This window comes from Populus trichocarpa, chromosome 7, assembly GCF_000002775.5.
Source record: "Populus trichocarpa isolate Nisqually-1 chromosome 7, P.trichocarpa_v4.1, whole genome shotgun sequence".
Classification (NCBI taxonomy): Eukaryota; Viridiplantae; Streptophyta; class Magnoliopsida; order Malpighiales; family Salicaceae; genus Populus; species Populus trichocarpa.
Window position 1 is genome coordinate 299620 of NC_037291.2, and position 23280 is coordinate 322899.

Here is a 23280-nt window from a genome sequence, read left to right on the forward strand (position 1 = left end):
AAAAAAACGTTCTGTTGAGTTTTTAGCCTACGAGTTCAACATGGAAGAAATATAAATATCAGAATTATGATGAGAAGCAAATGCAGAGTGCACCAATGTTTGAGCAGAGCAGAGTGTAAGAGAGCAAATTCTTTGAACTTTAAATTTCATTATCTATTTCTCTTCCCAGTATTCTCGTTTTATTTTTCCTTTTCTATTTCTGTACAGCTAATCAAACATGTATCTCTTCTGTTGCTATTGCATCTCGAAACAGACTGTGATGAAGTATTTCAAGGAAAATTTGATGGTGTGAATTTGAGGAAGTATCTAATAGATTGCAAGTATTTACTCTCTAAATTGTTTTGCTTCATATCTTAGGAAAAACTCTTTCGAAGGTGCACGTGTGTTGTATCATTAGAACCTCAAGAAAGTACAAATAACACAGAGGTTAAGGTGTCAAGAAATTCCCACCAACAATAATATAATCTCAATGGAATCACACGGTAACTACGAGCAATTCTCAAAATATAATCACTACAATATCATAACATAGATAAAGGTTAGAAGATATTCCTATTCGTCACAGTAATCATTTGTTCTTGCGGTGCACCGCAATACCAAATCGTAGCTTGGGCTTGGTAGTGAACTTTTTGTATTGCGTTGAAGACTTGGCTTTTCACTCTTGTCCGCTCGAGAGAACCTTTTTAATATAGAATTTCATTATTATCAATATAACAAGAGAAATTGAGGCATGTTAATTTTTCCCCCATCAAAACACCGGGGAAGATCAAAAGGAACATGCATGCTAGCTAGATATCAGATTTCCGTGTATTCAAGAGAGCTTTTGTAGGCCCTGCAGACAACATTGAAGAGTTCGTAGAGCAGCTGCTGCATGAACACTGAGTTTGATATCTCTCGGAGTCAGCTGTGATGCCAGATGATGTGTAGGAGAACTTGCACATACTCATGGGAGGAGCATAGTACATTGGAACAGGCAATTTTGAAGGAAGCGTAGGCAATGGAGCTTCAAAATTAAGAACATTTATCACTTGCCTTATAGATGGACGAAGGGTGTAATCTGGATGGCAGCACCATAATCCCACAATCATCAAACACTCCATCTGCCGCTCATCGAAATCTGTACACAACATCTTGTCAACAGCATCAAGAAGTTGCCCTTCGCCGTAGAGGTTCCATACCCACTCCACGAGCCTTACTTTACTTGGTTCTTGCCTGGTTTCTACTGGCCTTCTTCCACATGTGATTTCAAGGGCGACAACACCAAAGCTATAGACATCTGATTCTTTGCTAGCCTTGCCTGTCGTTACACATTCGGGAGCTAAATAGCCCATGGTGCCGGCCAAAACAGTTGTTTGTGATCCCAATTCATGGTCTACAAGCCTTGCCAGACCAAAATCACCAAGTTTGGCATTGAAATTCGAATCTAACATAACGTTGCTAGACTTGATATCTCTATGCACTACACATTGTTCCCATTCTTCGTGAAGGTACAATAGGGCAGAAGCTAAGCCAAGGGCTATTTTGTACCTTAGGTTCCAGACTAACATGACTTGTCCTCCAAAGAGATGCGAATCAAGGCTTCCATTGAGCATGAACTCGTAGACTAGAAGAAGCTCACCCCTTTCATGGCACCAACCAATGAGTTGAACCAAATTTCTGTGCCTCAAACGACTGATGATCTTTACTTCTGACACGTACTCCTTTTTACCTTGCTTCGATCCTCTTGACACCCTCTTAACTGCAACTTCTGTGTTGGTACCTTCGTTCAACAATCCCTTGTAAACACCTCCAAATCCTCCTTCTCCGAGCTTTCCCCCCTCCGCAAAGTTGTTGGTTGCCCGAATTAGTTCACGGTAAGTGAACCTCTTAGGCCCAGTCCCCTTCTCAAACTCATCGTCCATGGAGACATCGATGGCCTCATTGTCCTTTTCACAGCGTGTCCTATTTTTTCTCCAGCAGAGAACAAAACATAACACACCTATCCCAAAAGTAGTCAGAACTCCAATACCCACAGCTAAACCAACAACTAATCCTGTTTTCTTCTTATCACTAACTTCCAAGCTTGATTCAAACGTCCAAGATAAAATGTTATGTATTTCAACCCAATCACCTGTGGAAGCAGAGAAACCTATCCTGACCCATTCAGGCAAAAACTCCCTAAGATCAATAATATAATGAAGGGTAGAGTTCCCACCGAACTCAGGGTTTTCAGCATAAGTTAGAAAGACGCTCAAGTTTTTGGTAGTGGAGTTGTAACTTACCCATGCATTTGCCTTTGATCCAGTTTTAATGCTGCTTTTCCAATCGACACTAGCCACGGACACAATGGAGTTCACATCAATGCCTACATGATTATCACTAGGATCCCATTCAATATCTTTTTTGCTATCAAACTCAACAGCAACAATTTGATTTTCTTTGGAGGCACTTAAAGCAGTATGAGGACTAAATAATGCAAGGAGCCCACCACTTGAATCCTGCGGGATCGGAGAGTCTAGTGGTGCAATGAAAAAAGACATCCCATCGCCATACCTTCCCGAGTCTACTGCTTTCATGACGAAGGTGAAATGGGTGGTGAAGTCTGTAAGCCTTCGTGTCTTGGCATCCCAGAGACGGACAGGCTTATAATACGAAGCTCGCCCGGCACTGCCAGTGAGGTTAATATCTTTAGCATTCTTTGTGAGTTGGAGAACATCGCTGGATGAAAACGCATCGCCTTGGAAGAATATGTTGGCCATGTTGGGACTGAAACTGGTGAAGTTGAAGGAAAGTGAGTTTGCATATAGGAACAAGGTGGAGATTGCAAACACAAGAGTAGGGATTTTCTGAGATTGAACAAGGCATGGAATTGAGTTAGGAAGAGCCATCATGATCGAAAAGCATAGACAAAGAGGATGAATGAAGGTGTGATTTGCAAGAAGAGACCTGTGACTCGTTCGACTTTGTGCTTGTCCTCATTATATTTGTTGAATTTTATATTAACTAGTAACGTACCATACTAGGTCAAATTATTTTGACATCTTCTCATTTTAAATTTATTTATTTATTTATTTTATATAAAAAATGTTAGAAATAGACTATCTTCCAGATAAAACACTAATTTTTATACTATATTTTTATAGATTATATCTATAATTTTAAAATCTGATTAAAAAATAATTTAAAACAACATCCAAATAACAAGATATAATATATTTTTATAAAAAGAATCAAAATGATATCATTTTAATAATTTTTTTTATATATAAAAAATCAACAACTTGATAAATAGATTTTGAGTGATTTAGGTTTGTGTGGAGTTATTCACATATTCAATTCAAAGTTTTTACTGGTTTAATTAATTTTTTTTTAAATTTTTTTTTAAACTGAACTAGTCTTCTGAATCATCTATCCAAGTTTTAAATAAAATGATGATGGTTACATGTGTTCTTCTCATGGTACTTAGTTATACTTATTGTTGTAATATTTAAGCTCGGAAATAACTTAAAGGATGAAGACTTAGTACATTACGCGTATCTTTGGATGCATTAATAGAGTAATTAGTGGAATTAAGTATGTGAAGGTTCTCAACATGGATGAATTTAATTCCAAACTACTAGCTGACAGGTTTCCTCGAAGAAATCTCCAATCCTACCTCTCTAATTAATTAATTAATACTCTAAAGCCGACCCTTAATTTATTTTTAATTTGTATTGAATATAGAAGTGTTTGGCCGGCATGCAACTTGTTTATTTGGTGATATCATTTTGACATGGTAAATGTTTTTTAATTAAAAATATATTAAAATAATATTTGTTTAGATTGTTTTTTTATTTTTGATATTAGTATATTAAAATTATAAAAAAATCATTTAAAAAACATTAATTTAATAATTTTTCAAGTAGAAAACAATTTGGAGAAATAAAAAAAACATGGAGATGCTAATTAATTGACATTTTTGTTTTTTGAAACGATCATGCTTCTGTGTTTGACATATGGAACATCCACCAAATCTTTATTTTATTATAGTAATTGTTGTGTTTTGTTCCTTTCATTTGGACATATATAATAAGGTAAAAGGTTGTTGAAACATCCAAAGAACATTGCTAGTTAATTAGAGGGATGAGTTGATTCTGTCTTAAGAAACAAAAACTATATATATATATGGATTATATATATAGTAGTGGTCTTAAACAATCAAATAAATTAATAAATAAATAAATATAGATCATATATCATGAAGACAGGCAAATCGCTTGCATTAATTTTGGATTTTTTTTCCATGTTTCTAAAAAAAAAAAGAGGATTTAAAATCCTGCCATGTTATTTGGAATTAACATAATCAACGCGTAATTTAAATTAGCATGACAAGTCATATCTTAATCAACGCGTAATTCTTTTTCATACACTAAATTATAATCGTTTAATTAATTTAAATTTAATGAATAAATATAAAGATATATTTGCCGTCTATGATAACAACCCTTTTGTGTTGTGGGAGGAAAATCAAGTGTAAAAACCTTGATGCTGAATATATAATGGAAACGGAACTTAATCAATGACAAGGAAATCTCAAGCAGCACAGTACAGTCCCCAACAACTATATACTCATAAGGCCTTGTTAAAATAAAGATTAATTTAAATTTTATTTCGATACAATTTAACTCTTATATTCCAATTAAAAGATACAAATGATACCATGTATGCCATGAAAATTTGTCCTTCAAAGATGAATTGAAATTAATCCTTAAAAGATGAGAAAATTAGCTAGGAAATAAGTGGTTTTGAGATTTTAGATATAAAAAACATGAAGTACAACGTCAAAATTATGGTGATCGATCGATCAGTAAGTGCAAGCTGCTGGGCACTCAACGCCCTCCTGCTTCGAGGCTAGTATTTGTTATGGAAGAAGGCTTGCTAGAAGTAAATAATGGCAGAGGCACATGAAACACAGGAACAGGCATCTTTAGAGGCAGATCTGGTATTGCAGCCTCAAGATTTAAAACATGAATTGCCTGTCGAATTGATGGCCTCAAATTGTGGTCGGGATGGGCACACCATAATCCAACAATCATCAAACACTCTGCTTGTTTCTCATCATCAAAATCCTTAATATCAAGTCTCTTGTCAACAGCCAAATTAAGATCTCCACATCCATATAGATCCCAAATCCACTCAACCAAGCTCATTTCAGGATTCTGATCAACAAGATCATTTGCCTTTCTTCCAGTAGCAATCTCTAAGGCCACCACTCCAAAGCTATACACATCAGACTCTTTACTAGCCCTCCTTGTGCTTATGTATTCTGGAGCCATGTAACCGAAAGTTCCTGCTAACCCAGTTGTTGTGGGACCAGGTTCATCATGGTCCATGAACCTTGCCAACCCAAAGTCACCAAGCTTGACATTAAAACTAGAATCCAACATTATGTTACTTGACTTGACATCTCGATGCACAACACACCGCTCCCACTCTTCATGAAGATAAAGCAGTGCCGAGGCCAGGCCAAGAGATATCTTGTATCTCACGGCCCAACTTAGAGGACTCATCTTCTTCTTGCCAAAGAGATGAGAATCGAGGCTGCCATTTGACATGAACTCATATACCACCATAAACTCACCTTTATCATGGCACCAGCCTAAGAGTTGCACCAGATTACGGTGTCTCAACTGGCTAATGGTCTTCACCTCAGTGATGTACTCTTTCTTACCTTGTCTAGAACTTCTTGAAATCTTCTTCACTGCAATTTCCATGTCCATATCATTTAAGTATCCCCTATAAACAGCACCAAACCCCCCTTCGCCTAGCTTCCTCTGGTCTGAGAAGTTGTTTGTAGCTGAAACTAGATCATCATAAGAGAACCTTCTTGGCCCTGCTCCTCTTTCAAGGTCTTCATTAATCGACGTCACGTTTATTATCTCTGTTGCTCCTTTTCTTGTCATCATTTGTTTCCTCCTCCACAAAATCACAACTGCTGTAGTCGCCCCAGCTATCAGAACAAGCACCGAAACGGTGACACCAATTATAATCCTGCTCTTCTTATCTTTCATGTCCTTAACGTTCAAACTTGAATTGAACTCCCAAGATAAAAGTCTTTGTTGTTCTACATTAGAGCCTGTAGCCGCTGAGAAGCCAACAGTGACCCACTCAGGCAAAAACTTACTGAGATCGATTATGTAAAACAGACTAGAATTCTCTCCAGGATTTGAGGTTGTTTGGTACTTCCAAAACACACTCAAATTTTGATTAGTAGAATTATAGGTAATCCATGCCTCAGCAGTATCTTCACTGTGGAAGCTTGCATTCCAAGGTGTATATACAGCTGAGCTAATAGAGTTTTTATTGATCCCAACATGCCCAACTTTTGGATCCCATCCATCATTTGGATAAGAATCAAACTCCACAGAAACAATTTGACTCTGAGGGGATTTCATGGTTGTAGTGTTGAAAAGGCCTAAGAAGCCACCAGCAGAATTAGGTGGGATTTGAAAACCAACAGGAGCAAGGAAGAAAGCAATTCCATGACCATAATTGGTTGCACCTTGGGTATTAATGGTGAAGGAGAAATGAGATGTGAAATCAGAAAGCTGCCCTGAACTCGAGTCCCAGAGCCGCACCCTTTCAGGATAGGTTGCCCAACCAACACGATTTATATAATCAACAAGGTTGAATTCAATATGTCCACCAAAAGGCACTGCATCGCCTTGATAATACATGTTGGTGTCGTTAAACTGAGATATTTGAAAATAAACTGAATTGGCAGAGGGAAGAAGGAGAAGCGGGAGAAGGAAGGAGATGTACAAAGAGGTGAGCATAATGATAGAGAAAGGGAAAGAACAAGAAGCAGCAGCAGCAGCAGCAGCTATAGAAATCGTATGAAAACTGCAGCCTAAACAAAATTAATATAATGCAAAATGGCGCAAGCAATCTACAGAGGCCATTATCCTTATTGGTCTAAACCTTGACTCTTGTTGCGATGTCGCGGTCGCACAAATTAATTACCCTAGCTTCAAACACAACACACGAGATAGTATAGAGCAAGCAAGGAGTCGATTCCATGAAAAAGATTCAAGTCAGATTTTTATGTTAGATGATATGCAATTTGAGGGGGTTTGGACGTTATCTAGGCTAAAGCAAAAGAAAACAGAAAACTATCAAACGAAATTTAATAAAATCAGAAAATTATCAAGAGAACAAACCTTGGTCACAAGCACACATCCACCTACAGAAATCAGAACTGATCATGGAAACGAAACATCAATTTATATTATGAATATTTATCTCTTCTTAACATTGGTTAGTTAACGAATCCGCCGTATAACTAGCCCTAACCATCAAACAACTACAGTGTCCGCACTAGTAATTTAATTCAATTGCAGCCTTAAGAACTAGATAAGTTGATTAATCAAGAAAACATAACTGTCCGCAGTCTATGTTTGATTTGATTGAATGTTCTCCCTAAGATTAATAACGTAGATCCGCCACAATTATTAAACTCAGTTGCTTCACAAGTTCATATACCACAACTCCGGTTTTGATATCAAACTTAGCAATAGATTGTCTACAATAATAACTTAGAGTTCGCTCTAGCAATTAAAATAAACAATCATAGAAAAATAAGCATAGGAGAACAAACATATTCATCATATAAACTGAAAAGAAAAGGTAAAATAAATCTCACAGTTCTTGAAATCCAAAGGTTTCCGTGTCCTTGCAACCAAGAAAAAGTGTTTAGCCTTGCATGTTTGTTGAACAACTAATCAAAAAGAAGGAAGAATGCATAATTTAGGGTTTCTTAGAGGAAAGGGGTGTTTTTCTATTCTTGGCTGGCTGCCCCCCTTCTCTTCTCTCATTTTTTTTATATCTTAGGAAACCCAAGGTCTCTATTTTACAAAATAGTCCTCCATTAAGTAGACTGTTTACATTTAAGTACTTCAATAACTATTTTCCTAAAAACGGAGAAATAGCCTTGCATGAAATCTTCAAGCTTTGACTTAGAGGAGCTAAATTGCTGAAATAAAAACTTGGATATCGGTTTAGATGCTTCGGAACGTAATATGAACTCGTTTCTTCAAGAAACCTGTTTGCTGGCAGAATTCAGATGTCATCTTTGAAAAATCATATCTCCCTCATATGACATCGGTTTTGGCTAAAATTTGGAGCGTTTATAGACCTTTGAGTCATGAATCCAAAAACATTGAGTTTTTATCAATTGGACTTCTGTAGATCCAGATATTCAAGTTGGAATGGCCAAAGGTCAACACTGACAGATTGCGAGATTTGACTTTGAAGGCTGCGATTTCCATGCTCTTCCTTATTTTATTTTCTTGCCTTAGATTTCCAGAAAGGTATGGATGTTATCTTTTTAATGCCACTGGAATCACTTCATTTCAACCTCTAGAGCTCACGCTCTGCACAAAACATCGACTGAAGGTCAAATCTGCCAATTATCTCCAATTTACTCCTTTTTGCATCTTTCATCCAAAAGTGCATTCAAAACATAAAACAAAGAATATCAAGGCATTTTATATATAAAACATAGGCAAAACACTAGTTAAATGTGGGTGAAACTATTGAATAATATGGTTGCATCAACTCTCAAGTTACACATTTATTTTATGCCCAAAGTAAGAAGCTTCGTAGGAAGGAATTTATAGTCTACAAATCCGCTGGCGACCGGAACAACCGATCGAGTCGCCTCGAGATATATAAACCAGGTCTTGGTGTGATAAGTGATGGTCTTAAACAACAAGAAGATTAATATATTATTATGCAATCCAATATATAGTTGATTAAGAAGAAAACAATGAATATTGGATGGTTAGTTAGTAGTTAACATGGATTATTATTAATTAATTAATTGAATCATGGCTGAAATTATATATATATTGAAAAAAAACGTAGTAATAACTACAGAGAAACTAGCTCCCATGTCACTCAAATTATATAAATCAAAGACTCCTTTTCTTTTTATTTTTTCCCATTACGTACAGTCTTTAATTAAAAAAATATAAACCTTAAACAGGAAAAATAAAATAAAAATAGAGTCCTAGAGCACTGGTTTAATTTCTAGCAACACTTGTCTGATAAAATCAAAGGTAATTTAATTCTAAAAAATCTTAACAATTAAATAAATCAAAATAATTAAATCATATCTTAATTATGCCATCTTTTCCTTTCATGTACTGTCCAATACATATACATCAAACTCTTTTGAGTTACGAGAAGTCAGAATGCATCAACTTGTTCTATGCAAATGAGGTCTTTTTTCTCGGTCAATGGCTATTTATAGTCAAAGTATCACTTCATTCAATTCAACTAATGCAGCATTAGACACTACAACCAATGACAGGCACCAACCAAATAATCTTGTATTAACTCCATATCATACAAATAATTAATTTTTATCTCAATACCCCCATCATTTCCTCTTCTATCACCGCTATTGAAAAATATTTTATATATAAAATATTTTAGGGGAAAACATTTTAATTATGAAATATTTTTTATTTGTATATTTTACTGAAAATAAACAAACACTGGATATATGTTATTTTATACTTTGAAAAAAATCTTCAGCCAGCATGGCCTCTAATCTCTTATTAAAATAAAGGTTAATTTCAAGATTTTAGACACATTTAATTTCTCTTTTCGAGGTTTTGATTTTAATGTCCTTCATAAAGTTTTAATCAACTATCATTATTCACCATTAGGTTACACAAAAAGAGAAAAAGCTTTACTGAACTTTTGAAATTTGATTAAATATCTCTTGGATTTTTAATTGGTTTGAATAAAATATTATAATCCAATTAAAAAATCTAAATGTATATCATTTATATTTAAAATAAAAAAAATAAAGTAATATTTTTTATTATTGTCTACAAATAAAGAAAAAAACATAAAAACTAAAAAAATTAAATTAAATCAACTCAGGTTTTTTACTAGTTCAATTATGTTTTTTTTCCCGTGTTTCTTCTCACACATTCTCTCTTTTTTTCTCTCTCCCATATTTTTTGCCTCTTTTTCTTTTTTGTTCACCACATGTCTATTACATACATACTAAACTTTTTTCAAGTTATGCGAAGTTAAAATGCAACACCATGCACAAACTTTTCTATGTATTTATTTACATATTTTTTACAAGTATATTTTTTTATGACACTACATTTTTAGTCAATGGTCGTGGTGCATCATGCATCATGTTCTATACAAATCTGTTATTTTTTTTTTCAATCAATAGCTATTTTAGTTAATGTGTTACTGACATTCACCAACCTTTCTATCAATGAGAGTGTAAGACACTACAACCAATGGCGAACACCAATATTACCACAAATCGTGAAACTCTCTACATTCCGAGGTGAGCGTGACTAAGATTTATAAATACCTTGAGTTATCAGATAAACACAAGCTATAATTTTCTCACACTCAACATTTCTTTACATTTACATTTTGTCTCAATTTCCTTCCAATTTCTTTTCTTTAAATATATTGAAGCATTTGAGAATACTTGTTGAGACTTATTTTGTAGACAAACTTTCAATGATCAAGCTCAACGAGGAGTAAGCTTAGACATGAGGCTCATATCAAACTCATGCATCTTAGACTTAGATTGCAGTCCATGAAAAATCTATTTTTTATGTAAATTTTTTTCATGAATTCATTAATCAACCTGTGAAAAATAAGATCTTCTTGGCTCGGTGCAGGCAATCCAGTATTTAACTCCTTCATATCGCGCAAATCATTGACTGTCTTAGCTATTTCCTCAGCTTCCTTCTCTGCTTTCTTTGTAATGGTAGAATAAGGTCCAAAACCCTTGTCATGAAGCTGACCATCTTCAATGTTACGCAGCTGCCTTTGAACCTCACCAGGACCATGACCGTGTATATCATGTTACGCAGCTTCATGACATAATCCATCCCAATTACATTATTATAATAATTAACTTGTTATATGTGAACTGAAATTAATGTCCTTGACCTCTCAAACTGATACAAAGATTCATGCATATTTTAATTATATGTTTCATACAAAATGATACAAAGGTTTATTATAGCAGTAGAATATCGAAGTTATCCATGATGGATCGATGAGTAAGCACTGGCTGGGCCAGAAATAGTGCTCAACGCCCTCCTGCTTCGAGGCTAGTATTTGTTATGGAACAAGGCTGGCTAGAAGTTATTAGTGGCAGAGGCACATGAAACACAGGAACAGGCATCTTTGGAGGCAGATCTGGTATTGCAGCCTCGAGATTTAAAACATGAATTGCCTGTCGAATTGATGGCCTCAAATTGCGGTCGGGGTGGGCACACCATAATCCAACAATCATCAAACGCTCTGCTTGTTTCTCATCATCAAAATCCTTAATATCAAGTCTCTTGTCAACAGCCAAACTAAGATGTCCACATCCATATAGATCCCAAATCCACTCAACCAAGCTCATTTCAGGATTTTGATCAACGGGATCATTTGCCTTTCTTCCACTAGCAATCTCTAAGGCCACCACTCCAAAGCTATACACATCAGACTCTTTACCAGCCCTTCTTGTGCTTATGTATTCTGGAGCCATGTAACCGAAAGTTCCTGCTAGCCCGGTTGTTGTGGGACCAGGTTTATCATGGTCCATCAGCCTAGCCAACCCAAAGTCACCAAGCTTGAGATTAAAACTAGAATCCAGCATTATGTTACTTGATTTGACATCTCGATGCACAACACACCGCTCCCACTCTTCATGAAGATAAAGCAATGCCGAGGCCAGGCCAAGAGATATCTTGTATCTCACGACCCAACTTAGAGGATTCACCTTCTTCTTGCCAAAGAGATGAGAATCGAGGCTGCCATTTGACATGAACTCATATACCACCATAAACTCATCTTTATCATGGCACCAGCCTATGAGTTGCACCAGATTCCGGTGTCTCAACTGGCTAATGGTCTTCACCTCGGTGATGTACTCCTTTTTACCTTGTCTAGAACTTCTTGAAATCTTCTTCACTGCAATTTCCATGTCCATATCATTTAAGTATCCCCTATAAACAGCACCAAACCCCCCTTCGCCTAGCTTCCTCTGGTCTGAGAAGTTGTTTGTAGCTGAAACTAGATCATCATAAGAGAACCTTCTTGGCCCTGCTCCTCTTTCAAGGTCTTCATTAATCGACGTCACGTTCATTTTCTCTGCTGCTCTTTTTCTTGTCATCATTTGTTTCCTCCTCCACAAAATCACAAGTGCTGTAGTCGCCCCAGCTATCAGAACAAGTACCGGAACAATGACATCAATTTTGATCTTGCTCTTCTTTGAATTCTTATTACCTTTCATCTCCTTAACGTTCAAACTTGAATTAAACTCCCAAGATAGAAGTCTTTGTTGTTCTACATTAGAGCCTGTAGCCGCTGAGAAGCCAACAGTGACCCACTCAGGCAAAAACTTACTGAGATCGATTATGTAAAACAGACTGGAATTCTCTCGAGGATCTGAGGTTGTTTGGTACTCCCAAAACACACTCAAATTTCGATCAGTAGAATTATAGGTAATCCATGCCTCAGCAGTATCTCCACTGTGAAAGCTTGCATTCCAAGGTGTATATAAAGCTGAGCTAATAGAGTTGTTGTTGATCCCAACATGCCCAACTTTTGGATCCCATCCATAATTTGGAAAAGAATCAAACTCCACAGAAACAATTTGACTCTGAGGGGATTGCATGGTTGTAGTGTTGAAAAGGCCTAAGAAGCCACCAGCAGAATTAGGTGGGATTTGAAAACCAACAGGAGCAAGGAAGAAAGCAATTCCATGACCATAATTGGTTGCACCTTGGGTATTAATGGTGAAGGAGAAATGAGATGTGAAATCAGAAAGCTGCCCTGAACTCGAGTCCCAGAGCCGCACCCTTTCAGGATAGGTTGCCCAACCAACACGATTTATATAATCAACAAGGTTGAATTCAATATGTCCACCAAAAGGCACTGCATCGCCTTGATAATACATGTTGGTGTCGTTGAACTGAGATATTTGAAAATAAACTGAATTGGCAGAGGGAAGAAGGAGAAGCGGAAGAAGGAAGGAGAGGTAGAAATGATGAGGCATTCTTGTTATGTTGTAGAAAGAGGTGGGCACATCATGCTAGAGAAAGGGAAAGAACAAGCGGTAGGAGCAGCTACGAGTTGTGTACGAAAATGGCTGCCAAAACAAAATTATAGGATGCAATATGGTCCAAGCTAGCTACCTAGGCCGAAGTCTTTTATTAAGAAACTAATAATAATTCTAGAAGATGGGATGTGTCTAAAAATTCTAAAGTGTTTTTTTTCTTTTCTTTTAGATTAATTTCTAGATAAATAATTTTTTTTTCCTTTGTTTCTTTCTTGAGAAAGACAACGTGAAAATTGAAGTTTCGATGCAGCACCCATTAGTGTCCATGAATTCAACTATTAATATAAGCAGTGCTTTTTTTGTCCACTTTGATCATCAAACTCTTTGTTTTTTCAATTTCATCCTCCAAAATGCTAATATCATGGTTTCTTTTGTATGCACTTCTTTCAATTTGGATTATCTCTCATTTTCTGAGTTTCCAAAGATATTACAGATTAAAGGGGTTCTGATTTTGCAAAATCAAGATTTAATTAGGGTTGAAAATAGAAATTAAAAGAAATAGATCTAGATTTGACAAAAAAAGAAAAACACATGCCCCATTTATATTTTGATGTGGGAAACTTTAGTTCAATCCCTAAGCTTTCAAATCTTCTATCGTTTGGTCCCTAATGTTTTGAAGATTTATATTTTGATACCAAGTTTCATTTTGTTTTTCAATTTTGAATCTTTAAATATTAAGAGAACACGTATAAATAAGAAGGAATATTATAATATACTTTCTACCCATCTCCCTCGAGTAAACATTATGCAATTGGCCTTTGGTAAATAATTTTTTTTAAAAAAATAAAAAAAGATATTCAAATATTATTAACTTATTTATTTTAGCAGCAAGAAAAATTATAATCATGAATTTAAATTCTAATACATACAAATTAAATTATATTACGAGAAGCCCTTAATCTAGATGGAAAATATGAACAAGATTCATAGGTCAAGCAAATGGTAAACTCCATGTCATTTCAATTATACACTTTCCACACGCTTCCCTCCAGTAAACGTTAGAGCAATTGACCTAAAAAAAATTCTCATCTCTTATAAAAACAAGATTTATGGTGGCACTTTGCGAGCAAAATTAAAACAAATAAATAAATATGAAAAAAATATTCAATCATTATTAATATGTTTTTTTTAGTAACAAGAAAATTTTTAATCATGAACTAAAAATTTCATGTATATATTTAGTAAAATTAATTAAGGATTATATGTGTTAATAAGACAAATAAAGACAGCCTTTAAAGAATAAATTGAATATTTTTTTAAAGAATGCAATAATTTTTTTTTACTTATCGGTTAAGCCACACCTTTTTTAATAATGTTTTTTATAGAATTGCTTCACTCTTATTTTTGATCCATTTAGTTTGAACATTTAATATTTTGATATCAAATTTTATTTTATTTTCATATTTTAGTTTCTAGATTGGAGAGATAAAAAAAAAAAAGAGTAGTTAGAAAATGATGAATAAGAAAAGAAATTGCTCATTGATCATATTTTTGTAGTAAATAAAGTCAATCTTGATATCAAGTCGATCTTGGTATTGATGAGTTGTATTTGGCGAGAAAAATTCTATTAATGTATTTTAATTTTTAATAATTTGATAACAAATTCATGCATTGACTTAGTCAATTGGTGCATGTGGAGGCCAGGAATTTGTGGGTTCAAGAGTTGATGGACACATTTTCTCAAGTGTAATAGATGACTTGTTGTCTGTATTGTTTTTTGTTTTTTTTGTTTTGTTTTTTTTTTTTAATAAGAGGCAAATGCAGTGTTAGGCGCGTGTGATTAGCATGCTAAGATTGAGTAAGGCGCTGGGCTTGGCCCCTTGCTAGCTTTTTCATTTTTTTTTCTTTTATTTTCTTTACACTTACTTTTAAGTTTTGATATGGTTTTTAAATAATAATAATAAAAAATATTCATGAAAATTAGATTAAAATCAGTTTCTTATTATTAAAATTATTAAAAATATATTTTGAACATGTTTTATCACATATGTGATTTCTTTACCTTTTGATTACACAAAAGTTTTGTATTTTTGAAAATTAGATAAACAAGAGATACATTATTAGAAAATTTTATCTTGCTTTTAAAAAAAAATTCAAAATAATTGTATTTTTGAAATTTAATGATAATACTAAAACATTTATTGAGACCAATATATTTTTTATATATTTAAAAAATTAGAGTGCCCACAACATGTACCGAACATACAAACTAGTTATTTTTATTGACAAATAAATATTAGGGCAACAAGGATATGCTGGTCTTAAAGAATGAACAGAAGAAAGTGAAAGGAAAGAGAGGGGGAAATGATGGATGATTTACCATTGTTGGACTCACAAGAAAGTGGAAATATCATGTATAGAGCTAAGATAAACTGCGTTTTAAACAATATTTTTTAAATTTTAAATTTTTTTATTTAAAATTATTGTTTTATATATTTTTGGATTGTTTTAAAATAAATTTTAAACAATAAAAAACATATTATTTTAAAATATTTCTAAACAAAAAATATTTTAAAAAATAATCACTAGTCTACTCTTAAACTTCTTCATTGATTACTATAATATATTTCATAAAGTTTTAATCAATTATCATCATTCACCTTCATGTTATACAAAGTAAGGAAGAAAAAAGAGCTTTTTCAATCTCTAAATTTTTAAAATCTTATTAAATATCTCTTAAAATAATTTATTATAATAAAATCTTATACTCCAATTTAATAAAAAAAAGATCTAAATAATAGTGTGTGCATATTTTATATAAAAAATATATAAAAATAAAATTTATTTTTAAAAAATATGGTTTACATTGAGAAAACAAAAAAATAACATAAAAAAATAAATTAGAAAGATCATAAAAAATTAAAACCTTAAAACTAAAAACATAATGTCAAATAAAATTTCTAAACTTTTTGTATGGCTACAGCCTACAAGGTATAACATCAACTGCAAGAATATATTTAACAAAATGAATTAATATTTTTCTCGAAAGTGATGATTGCTTGACTATTCAAAGAATGAATAGAATCATTTTTTTTTATGAGCTATGTAGTTTAAACTTTATTTTTCATATCATTTTTAGTACTCTGTGATTGTGTGTATATATATATATATATATATATATTAAAACAAGTCGAATTTTTACTATATATTTATTATTATTTAAATTTTTTATTTAAAGTTTGGTCATGATTGTCAGACCCATTGTCTTGGGTTTGGCATGGCCGCGAGACCCAAGGTAATGGGTCTTGAAACCATGCCAGACGCAAATGCTTTTGGTCGGGCATGACCACTAGACCTAAGGTCGTTGGGTTTGCTATGACCGTCAGATCCAGGTGACATGAGTTAAAAAATATAAACCAAGACGCTTTAATTTGACATGGTTATTATAAAAATATAACTTTAAAGAGTGCAATTGAAAAGAAATAAAGCCATGTGACCAGTTAAAAAACTAAAAACCAAAATAATAGACAAACTTCCTCTCTTTTTATTTTGTTCTAAAGGCCTCTTTTAAATAATAAAATATAACTCTGATTTTTTTGTTATGTGTTTAATTTTTGGAGAGGTTTTTTTTGTTCGTCTATGGTTTTGTTTTTATTTTTTTTATATAAATAAACTATATTTTTGAAAATAAAAAAATATTTATTTTCAGATGATATTTTTAATACACGTAGCCTTACAAGTTTTTTTTTCTTTCTATTTTATTCAATCAATTTAATGTTTTGTTTTTCAAGATTAAATATCTTGATCTACATTTGTGTTTTTATTTTTCAAGTTTTATTTTTAGATGTCATTAATGATTTTTATTTATTTATTAGCGCATATAACTCTTAGTTTATTTGATTACATGTATGTATAAACTTTTTGATTTATTATATTTTTTGAACTACAAAAATACATTGAAAAAACCTGCATATATATTTTTTTATAAAAAATAAAAATATTTAACCTGTGGCGGAACACGGGTCACATAGCTTGTATTTTATAATTATAGTATCTGTATTTTTTTATATATATAAATTATCTATGTGACATCATTTAGACCTTTTGGAAAACGTCTATTTGGTCATAAAGAAAAATTTTTGCTATCACTCAAGAAAATTCTAGTGGAATTCGACTTTATATTTTTCTTAAAGTAAAAATCACAGATATACGAAAAGACTTTCTCACAAAGAATTTATTCATACACATAAGTGATATATTCGATTTATATAAGATTTCAATCATTGACTACTTTCATTATATTATATTATTCCCAACAAATATCACCTTTTTTTAATCTTTAAAATTTCATATATATTTTTTTTCATGTTCATTCCGATTCATTCCTGGAGTTAAATATCTCATTCAAGATTACATGTGGTGAAGTTTTATTTTAAGAGTATAAAATAGAATATTTGTCTACGATAGTTGTTTAGAATTATATATATAGACACACACACACACACACACCCACACACACTAACAAAATAGACTTAAAAGGTATGTTTGTCAAACATCTTTTTAGACCAAAAAATCCTTAACAAAAAGTTATCAAACAAAAAAACTTTAAGTACTTGACCCAAAACAAAACAAAATAGGTCGATCTAAAAATACTAGTTTAACCATAAACCGAACAAAAAACCAAGGTTTGAGCCATGAACTAAACCAAAACAAAGGTTTAAATTGAAATAAAATCAAAGTTGAAAAATTAACACACATCATAAAAAATTTCGCAGAAAAATAGATCAAACACTCAAATCGTGAAGGATACAAAAAACATTCATCAAGAACCCAACAAACACAAATATCAATCCAGACAAGTTTTCAGCAATCAAGGGCAAGGTTTTATTCAAAATTATACAAGGATTCATAATCTAGCATCCATTTACTTCAGTTATCAAAGAATCAACACAGTTTTGTCAAAATGGATTTTGGTTCAAAACCAAAACTCTAGGACTAAAACCACCAGAAACTTTTTATTGATACAAATAAATCCTAGATTATCTACTAGTCAAGTTGCCTGGATGGTTTAGTGCAAAGAAATGGACCAAAGTTGGTCCAAATCATAAGGCTAAGACAATATTCTTTCTAAGAACATGAAGAAACCGAACCCAGCAACCCATAAATTCCCACCCTACTGTTAGACCCAGAACTAGCCTCTTAGCTTTTGGTCCTTATAAACCACATTACCAATACTAAGCATAGTTGAATTCAAAGAACTAAAAAATAACATCAAATCATCAATAACATGTATGAAGTTCTAAATTTCAAAACTACCGAAACTAAATAGCAAACAAATTCATGCTATTTGGATTCAAAACTTGACATTTTTAACATCTATATGCCAAAACATACTTGTATAAACCATGAACTTGCACTAAAAGACATCAAATTGATCAACATGTTTCCAAAATTTTTAAACCACAAATAAAATCAACTTACTTTTTTTTTATTACAAAACATATTCAAACACAAATCAAAATACCACAAATACATCATCAACATGTTATTGGGCTAAAAACACAGAATCAAACAAGCATCAAAACCAAGAATCATGCATTTAGTGCAAGTCTCTCTAACACATTATTGACCAAAACTAAAACAAATTATTATAGCGAAAGTTTGAGCAAGCTAAAACATGTTTAAAACAAGAACAAAAACAATCAAACTTTACCAAAAAACATGAGATTATTCCAACGCTAAAATCAAACCAAAAAATACAAAATAAGCTCAAACAATGTCAAAAGAGGTTTAAACATTAAGAAAGCATGAATAAGCAAGTCACATAGATTTCACCCTTAAACTTTTACATGATTATACCTTCTCTAAGCTTGCTAGCTATGAACTGCTATTTTCCTTCTCTTATCTTTCCTTCTTTCCCTATCACTATCTTTTCCTTCCAAAGCTTATTAGACCTTTTATGTTAGGCTCTTGAACCTTCACATCAAGATCTTTTCATAGTGTGTTTCTCCATTGTTTTTACTCTCTCTCCTCTTTCTTCATTTTTCAGGGGGTATTTATAGAGTTTTGCTAGGGTTCTTGATGGATTCAAACATAGATTGATCAAAGTTTAACCCTCTGATCAAAATAAAAGGGTTTTGGATAAATATTAACAGTTGGAACCTCTGTCGTTCAATGGGTTTGGGATGGTGATTTAGTAACAAATTTGTTTATGTGGTTTTCTTTTGCTTGGAGACAAAGACATGCTCCCTCACCTTTTGATTTTCGATGAAAGATTTATGACCTTTGATAAGAACCCTCTGGAAATTTTTAAGTGTGAACACACAAAAAAGCTGAGTGATTTTGCACAAATGGGTATCTTAATCAAGACTGGTTGAGTTGACCAAATTTGAGGTTTCGCTGGAGCAACTTCGATGTAAACATCATTGGAGACTGCTTAAACTTGGTAGAGGATAAGCATCCCTTTCAATTGAATCTATTCTTGCTCAATTTAGAGGTCTGTAACTTTATATTCATTCGTTTGAAGCTGCCAACTCGATTAGCTGAGAATCTAAAAATACAGTGATGACTGATTAGGGATAAAATATTGTTGAGTTCATTAAAAAAAATGGGATGTAAATGTTTGATAGGAATAGTTGATCTTTGTAGATAGAGTGTTTCTCAGTTGAATGGTGGTGATTACAACCCTAAAGGTGATTGAAAACACCACATTTATTTGCCCGAAGGTGGCTACTCGATTAGCTAAAACTGCCAAAGAAGAAGCTAAACAGTGGCTGAACGATGCGTCGTCTAAGTTAAACCCTAAAAATTAGGGTTTTTAATTTGGAATTAAACAATATTCACTTTAGTCCCTGTTCTTCTAATTGCTTTTAATTGCACCCGTAATTGCCTCTCAAACTCTTAATTTTATGCAATTTCACCCATACTAAAATCAATCATCAACCCTAAAGTTCAGTTCTATTTTCATCTTGGTTCTTGGTTTCCGATTTATGCACTTAGACCCTTAATTTACCATCAAACTTTTAATTTTCTTTAATTTGGCCCATGATTTGGTCAATTCAATCCCTATAATCATGTGTGTTTTTTTTTAGTTTGGTAATTGATTTTGGATTTCTTCAATGAAGTCTTTAATTATTCATCAAACTTCAATATTTTTACAATCAAGCCCCTGATTCGTCTAATTAAACCTTTCAAAAAACCAATTAAGTCCTCAGACTTTAATTTATTCCTATTAACACTCAAATTGACTTCAAAAATTGATTTTCCTTGCAATCAATAACTACATAGAATAAAAGACCACGTAAAAACAAAGAACAACACAACACATGGCCATCATAACATAAACTCTCCTATGTTTTTATCCTTATTGTAATATATTATTTTCCTCCTATAATTTATTAACTTGAGGAACGAAAGGTTTCTTATCATATCTTGATAGAAAAATTGTTCTTGTAGGACAAAGTGAAACGATTAAATCCAGACACCTCATCCTAGAATAGCCGTGGAAATTAAGCACAAATTCAATCTGAATTTCTTACTACTTCATCACAATATATTTTAATTACACTACATATGAAAGGAACAAAGGCTTAGCGTAGCGGTAGAATATCGAAATTATGCATTGATGGATCGATGAGTAGTACAAGCCAGGATAGAAATAGTACTCAACGACCTGCATCAAGGCTAGTATTTGTTATGGAAGAAGGCTCACTAGAAGCAAGTGATGGCAGAGGCACATGAAACACAGGAACAGGCATCTTTGGAGGCAGATTTGGGATTGCAGCCTCAAAATTTAAAACATGAATTGCCTGTCGAATTGATGGCCTCAAATTTTGGTCGGGGTGGGCACACCATAATCCAACAATCATCAAACGCTCTGCTTGTTTCTCATCATCAAAATCCTTAATGTCAAGTCTCTTGTCAACAGCCAACCTAAGATTTCCATATCCATATAGATCCCAAATCCATTCAACCAAGCTCATTTCCGGATTTTGATCGACGAGATCGTTTGCCTTTCTTCCACTAGCAATTTCCAAGGCCACCACTCCAAAGCTGTACACATCAGACTCTTTACTAGCCCTTCTTGTGCTTATGTATTCCGGAGCCATGTAACCGAAAGTTCCTGCTAACCCAGTTGTTGTGGGACCAGGTTCATCATGGTCCATGAGCTTAGCCAACCCGAAGTCACCAAGCTTGACATTAAAACTAGAATCCAGCATTATATTACTTGACTTGACATCTCGATGCACAACACACCGCTCCCACTCTTCATGAAGATAAAGCAGTGCCGAGGCCAGGCCAAGAGATATCTTGTATCTCACGGCCCAACTTAGAGGACTCATCTTCTTCTTGCCAAAGAGATGAGAATCGAGGCTGCCATTTGACATGAACTCATATACCACCATAAACTCACCTTTATCATGGCACCAGCCTAAGAGTTGCACCAGATTACGGTGTCTCAACTGGCTAATGGTCTTCACCTCAGTGATGTACTCTTTCTTACCTTGTCTAGAACTTCTTGAAATCTTCTTCACTGCAATTTCCATGTCCATATCATTTAAGTATCCCCTGTAAACAGCACCAAACCCCCCTTCGCCTAGCTTCCTCTGGTCTGAGAAGTTGTTTGTAGCTGAAACTAGATCATCATAAGAGAACCTTCTTGGCCCTGCTCCTCTTTCAAGGGCTTCATTAATCGACGTCATTTTCTCTGCTGCTCTTTTTCTTGTTATCATTTGTTTCCTCCTCCACAAAATCACAAATGTTGTAGTCGCCCCAGCTATTAGAACAAGTACCGAAACAATGACGCCAATTATAATCTTGCTCTTCTTTGAATTCTTACCTTTCATCTCCTTAACGTGCAAGCTTGAATTGAACTCCCAAGATAGAAGTCTATGCCGTTCTAGATTCTGACCTGTAGCTGCTGAGAAGCCAACAGTGATCCACTCAGGCAAAAACTTACTGAGATCGATTATGTAAAACAGACTAGAATTGTCTCCAGGAATTGAGGTTGTTTGGTACTTCCAAAACACGCTCAAATTTCTATCAGTCGAATTATAGGTGATCCATGCCTCAGCAGTATCTCCACTGTGAAAGCTTGCATTCCAAGGTGTATATACAGCTGACATAATAGAGTTGTTGTTGATCCCCACATGCTCAACTTTTGGATCCCATTCTTCATTTGGATAAGAATCGAACTCCACCGAAACAATTTGATTCTGAGAGGATTTCATGGTAGTAGTGTTAAATAGGCCTAAGAAGCCACCAGCAGAATTAGGTGGGATTTGAAAACCAACAGGAGCGAGGAAGAAAGCAATTCCATGACCATAATTAGGTGCACCTTGGGTATCAATGGAGAAGGAGAAATGAGATGTGAAATCAGAAAGTTTTCCTGAACTCGAGTCCCAGAGCCGCACCCTTTCAGGATAGGTTGCCCAACCAACACGATTTATATAGTTCATAAGGTTGAATTCAATATGTCCACCAGAAGCCACTGCATCACCTTGATAATACATGTTGGTCTCGTTAAACTGAGATAATTGAAAATAAACTGAATTAGTAAAGGGAAGAATAAAAAGCGGGAGAAGGAAGGAGATGTAGAAAGAGGTGAGCATAATGATAGAGAAAGGGAAGGAAGATGAAGTGGTAGCAGCAGGGAAATGTATGGAAATGGCAGCCTAATCAAAACTACTATACTTAATGCAATACGGTCTCCAGCTCCCAAGCTAGCTAGCTAGGTATATATTATCCTGATGAGTACAAAGTAACCTTGGCTCTCAAGTTACATACATATTTTATATCCAAATCACGAAGCTTCGAAGGAAGGAAGAAGTCCATCTCTGATCATACATTGTCTACAAAGGTGTTGCCAAGCGGAACAGCCGGGTCAACTTGAAATTATAGATAAGAGTAAAATATAGTAAACAAAGGCTTAATGATGAATAATGATCTTAAACAGCAAGATTAAGATATCGAGCAATCCAGAAGATAACGACTGACATGTTATAAAAAAATTTGTATACAGCTTAAAATATTAATTTATTTTTTTAAATGCATGGTTTATATACATTACTTAAGACAATATTGTGCTTGATTAACTTGATGTTTAAAATTTTGGATCAAATCATTGACTGTGAACTTATTTAGATCATTAAGAAACAAAAAAAAATGCATATTTAGATCATTAAATACCTTCCAACATTGTTATTAAACTTTGTAGA

The 23280-nt window shown here is 33.7% G+C and overlaps 2 protein-coding genes across 4 annotated transcripts; both read right to left on the bottom strand.

Annotated features, from left to right (window-relative positions):
* Position 1: 1 nt before the first annotated feature.
* Positions 2–2930, bottom strand: LOC7465569 (L-type lectin-domain containing receptor kinase IX.1). The gene has a single exon (XM_002310305.4). The coding sequence runs from the start codon at positions 2868–2870 to the stop codon at positions 789–791; it is 2082 nt and encodes a 693-aa protein (XP_002310341.3). The 5' UTR covers positions 2871–2930; the 3' UTR covers positions 2–788.
* Positions 2931–4694: 1764 nt separating this feature from the next.
* LOC7465568 (L-type lectin-domain containing receptor kinase IX.1) lies at positions 4695–22783 on the bottom strand. Of its 3 annotated transcripts, none has more exons than XM_002310304.4 (3): positions 22563–22783; positions 11783–12948; positions 4695–5528 (listed from the first exon to the last, which is right to left on the bottom strand). In XM_002310304.4, the coding sequence occupies exons 1-3, from the start codon at positions 22672–22674 to the stop codon at positions 4848–4850; spliced, it is 1959 nt and encodes a 652-aa protein (XP_002310340.4). In that variant the 5' UTR covers positions 22675–22783; the 3' UTR covers positions 4695–4847. The 3 variants fall into 3 exon arrangements, with proteins under 3 accessions (XP_002310340.4, XP_052310274.1, XP_024461050.2); XM_052454314.1 differs by having other exon boundaries at positions 11783–12095; positions 21719–22776; XM_024605282.2 differs by lacking the exon at positions 11783–12948 and having other exon boundaries at positions 4695–5841; positions 21719–22780.
* Between the last annotated feature and the right edge of the window lie 497 nt (positions 22784–23280).